Consider the following 4,703-nt stretch of genomic DNA (forward strand, 5'->3'; position numbering starts at 1 on the left):
CTGCAAGTGCTGGGCGAGGGGCATTAACCCCTGCAGTATGGACCAGTGTCTCCCAGGGGTCTGTCTTCCTCAGTTGAACTCACTGGGAAGAGCTCATGGCATGAAGCTAGAGGGCTGAAGACCAGAGGCCTCCTGATCTATCCTGGAGGAAGAGTGAGACCACTTGGGATCTGGCACACTGAAGGGGTTCCAAAGCTGGGGGGGGAGTGCAGCAGGATCCTGTGGGACTGTGACAGTGGCCAATCACACAGCTCGGATAATGGGTAGTGAATAGCTGGAGGAAACACCTCATGGCCAAACCACCATCCGACCTTCATTCAAATTAGTCGCTATTTGCAAATAGAGAACACACTCTGAGAATGCCGGCCTGGCAAACGGGGGGCAGAGCAAAATTGCTAATGAATATTTCTGGCAATAAAGTTTGTAGTTTCAGCTATTCTGACAGCAACTGTTCTTGTCTTCCCTCCCAGGCTGGGGATCCTGAGGGGCAGTGACAGGCCTGCATCGTACCATGTCAGCGTTCAATTACACCAGCTCCCACCCCACAACGTTCATCCTGCTCGGCATCCCAGGCATGGAGCAGCTGCACATCTGGCTCTCCATCCCCTTCTGTGTGATGTACATTGTTGCTCTTCTCGGGAACTCTCTCCTCCTCTTCACCATCATAACAGAGCCGAGCCTCCATGAGCCCATGTACATTTTCCTCTCCATGTTAACAGTGGCTGATCTGCTGTTATCGACCACCGTGGTGCCGAAAACCCTGAATGTTTTCTGGTCTCTCTCCAAGGAGATCTCTTTCAACGGCTGCCTCACCCAGATGTTTTTCATTGATTTTATTTTCATTACTGAGTCGGCCATCCTACTAGCCATGGCCTTTGATCGGTACGTTGCCATCTGCAACCCGCTCACGTACACAACTCTATTAACACACTCCATGATCAGGAAGATAGCCGTGGCTGCTCTAACCAGGAGTTTCTGTATAATGTTCCCAGTCGTCTTTCTCCTTAAACGGCTCCAGTACTGTGGACATAATATTATGCCTCACACGTACTGCGAGCACATAGGTGTGGCCACACTGGCCTGTGGGGACATAACACTCAATATTTGGTACGGTTTAGCAACTGGTTTCCTATCAGCCGGATTGGATGTTATCTTTATTGCAGTCTCCTATGCTTGCATCCTCTGGTCTCTCTTTAGGTTGCCATCCCAGAGTGTCCACCTCAAGGCTCTGAACACGTGCGGCTCACACATCTGTGTCATATTGATGTTTTACACCCCAGCATTTTTCTCCTGGGGCACCAATCGGTTTGGCCGCCACATCCCCCGCCATACCCTCATCCTACTGGCCAACCCCTATGTCGTCATCCCCCCCATGCTGAACCCCATCATTTATGGGGTGAGGAGCAAACAGGTCTGGGAAGGAGCGATCCATGTGTTCTCACATTTAGTGCAACAGTTGGGCTCAGCCATGAAACTCGCCAAGAAGTCCATTTAGAAATGAAATTGGGTTGAAATGACGTTGGGTAGAGAAATGAAGTGGGACGAGGCAGGCAGACAACACAATGAAGATGAATCTGGCAGGTGACAATTCCTGAGACATGTTGTTTCGTTTGAGCCTTCCCCATACTGCTCTAATCCCACCGCAGTCTGAGTGTATTTCCTACTAGTCTATCAAAGTCCTTTACAAATTGAAAATAGCTGTTCCTCTGCGCTTCTCAAACTGCAGGAACTCAGACGACGAGCTTCTTAGAAATTATTATAAAGAGATCAAATAGATCTAGAGAATGTGCAAAACACAGTGTTAAAAAGAACATTATTAAGGTTGCAAAGTCAAACATTCACACGTTGGACATGCCAGAAGGCCTGGGCAGTGTGAGTACAGCCCCCTGTCCACCTCGTGGATATGTTTTTACACCGTCTTTAACTGATTTGTGATGTTGTATTCCATCTGCTTCTATGCTAATGAGTGTGAATATAATGTAACTTGCTAATGAGTGTGAATATAATGTAACTTGAATATGAGTGTGGTCATCCTATTTGAATAAATGTATCACTCTTGTATCTGAAACTAGAAATATGAAATATAACTGTGAGGGCCTATTGTAATTATGCAAAATGTGGGCCATTAATGGTGGTCTGGAAATTTGGTGGCTCCCATCAGCTAGGACAATTGACTGTAGATGGCTCTGTTTACTTGCAAGCCTTCCTGTGATTCAAACCGGGAAAAATGTAGGGTTGGGGTCTCACAGGACATGTGACCATGTCACCAGGCACTGGAATCCATCTTTAACCTGCTGCTTTTCTATTTAGAATGAGGGTGGGGCCCAGAGAGACAAAAGATTTCTGCCTTGTGCCAAAGCCATAAAAGGGGGCGGAACAGAACAAAGCAGGCAGCAGTCATGAGAAATCCCCTAGCTACCACGTGAGCCGGAACAAGGGCTTTACCAGGGGAAAGGATCGGGCCCAGACTAGGAAGAAGTCTAGTCTGTGACAGAAGCTGATTGGAACATCTCTGAGGGTGAGGTTTCATCTGTAGTCAGTTCCTTACTGTTTTTGGCTTAGATTTACGTGTTTTTGTTTTATTTTGGTTGGTAATTTACTTTGTTCTGTTATTACTTGGAACCACTTAAATCCTACTTTTTATAGTTATTAATTAAAGCAGAGTAAGTATTAATACCCGGGGGAGCAAACAGCTGTGCATATCTCTTTATCAGTGTTATAGAGGGCGAACAATGTATGAGTTTACCCCGTATAAGCTTGCCAGGTGGTGGTCCCAAAGGGGTCTCTGTGACCCAACCCATCACATGATTAATCTATCTGACTCAGAGCAGGGCCTTCATTTGGGTCTCCCACATCCCAGGGTGTCCCCTAACCACCAGGCTATGAGCTATTCTGGGGTGGGGCTTCTGACAAGGCATCCTTGCCTGGAGCTACCTCCACTGGCAAATGGCAACATGACAGGTGTGCCTGCCTCAGTTTTCCCCTTAGTTCCTCATGCAAAGGAGTATTGACTCACCCCTCTGTCCTATTCATCAGCCCCTCTCCAAGACTCCACTCGCCAGGCCTCTCCCCGAGACTTCACAGACCTGCTTCCCTCCACTGTTCTTCTCCCATAGCCCCCACTCAGGTCTCCTGTGAGAGGGACCCCAGCAGGATTCCACTCGGCCTGGCCTCCCAGGAATCCTACCTCTGTTCAGGGCAGCCTCCTGCCAGCCCCCACCCCCCCTTGTTCCTTGGCTTCTGCCCCAGCCCCCAGATCTTCTGCCATAGGGCTCCCTGCCTTGGTGCACTCCTCAGGCCTCCTGGCTGTGAGCCCTGCGTCTGGGCCTGGCTTACACGGACCATGCTGGCTCTTCCCCTCGTTCCTAGAGGCCTTCCTGCAACTCAGCAGGGCTCCCCGGCTCTAGCCAGCCCTCGCCAACAGCTGTCCTCCAAACTCTCCACCTGCCGCTTTCCCTCAGGCAGACCTCTGCTGCTCCTTCGGTCTCCCCAGCCCTCACCTGCCCCCTCCTCCAGCCCAGGTGCCCTCACTTAATCCCAGGCAGATGGCAGCTGCTGAGTCACAGGCACACTGGACCCCGAGCCCTCCTACAGGGGAGCATTTACCCAGTGACAGGCCTCTTGCTGTCCCTTCCCTTGGAGCTGGTCCACATTATGTGGTCGCTGGAGCAGAGACGCAGCCCTGGGTCTCCCCGGGGAGTGCCCCAGTCACTGGGCTCGAGAATCAGTCTCTAGCTCTTTGGCCCAGGGAACAATTAATTAGTTACACAGAGTGGAAGTGCTTCCACTGGGAGATTTGGAAAGATGGAGACAGACTGGAGCCAGTGGTGGAACCACTCCCTTCGGATGAGGGGGACTCACGTTTAAGTACTTTACTGAGTCTGAGCAGCTTGACCCTGGGTTTCCATCCCAGGTGAGTGCCCTGAGCCCTGTCTAACCTATGTTCCCCTCACCTTGTTTTTAAATGTGACCTATGTGGATGGGAGGAAAATCAACCTACTGACCTATTCTGTGCTGCAATTCCTCTCTCGGGCGCAGTTCCTCTCTCCTACACAGACCGTGAAGCCCCAGCCCCGCAAGAGCCAACAGTGGGATTTTCTATAGGAAACTTTTAAACACTGACAGTGGAAATGATCATTCCCTTTCTTTCCCTTCTTAGGTATCCAGTACCAGCCTTTCCCCTAAAACAACTCCACCATTCGAGCAGGGGGCGGCCGGCCGAGAGGCCTGGCACCGACACAGGTCAGCCATGCAAGAATTCCCAGCATGGGAAGTTCTGGAGTAACCTGCTCATGGGGGGAGTTTTTTTCCTCTCTCCCATCTGCTGTTAGATGGCTTCTGTCCTGCAGCTCATGGATTTCTCTCCCCATGGCTATTCAATATGTAGTCGCGGATGGTCTGATCACCTGCAGAAGTACCCGAGAGGAAGTAAGGCCTAGTAGTTACAGAATGGGCCCGAGACTTCAGGGGAAGAGAAGGGTAAGGGATAGGAGTCGCTAGGTGAGCTGGGATTAGCTGCGGGGGCAGTTCCTGGCAGATAGGGGCACCTGGGAAGAGGAGACGAATAGGGAATGGTGATGGTGTTTGTAGTCTAAATGAACCGAGAAGACTCCCTTTAAAATCGCCTGGGTGCCCACTCCCTGTCCACTGTTGCAGAAACCACTCGGAGCTGACAGAAGCAGGGCGTGTGCATGGCTAGGTCT

The 4,703-nt window shown here is 50.7% G+C and overlaps 1 protein-coding gene across 1 annotated transcript; it reads left to right on the forward strand.

Annotated features, from left to right (window-relative positions):
• The first annotated feature begins 511 nt into the window (after nucleotides 1–511).
• Nucleotides 512–1,495, forward strand: LOC116839615 (olfactory receptor 52B2-like). Its single transcript, XM_032805723.1, has one exon. It carries the CDS (start codon nucleotides 512–514, stop codon nucleotides 1,493–1,495), a length of 984 nt encoding a protein of 327 aa, XP_032661614.1.
• The last annotated feature ends 3,208 nt before the right edge of the window (nucleotides 1,496–4,703 follow it).

Source organism: Chelonoidis abingdonii, chromosome 1, assembly GCF_003597395.2.
Source record: "Chelonoidis abingdonii isolate Lonesome George chromosome 1, CheloAbing_2.0, whole genome shotgun sequence".
NCBI classification, from domain to species: Eukaryota; Metazoa; Chordata; order Testudines; family Testudinidae; genus Chelonoidis; species Chelonoidis abingdonii.

Coding starts and splice junctions, on each gene's coding strand:
- LOC116839615 (XM_032805723.1), top strand. CDS start 512: ATGTCAGCGTTCAATTACACCAGCTCCCACCCCACAACGTTCATCCTG.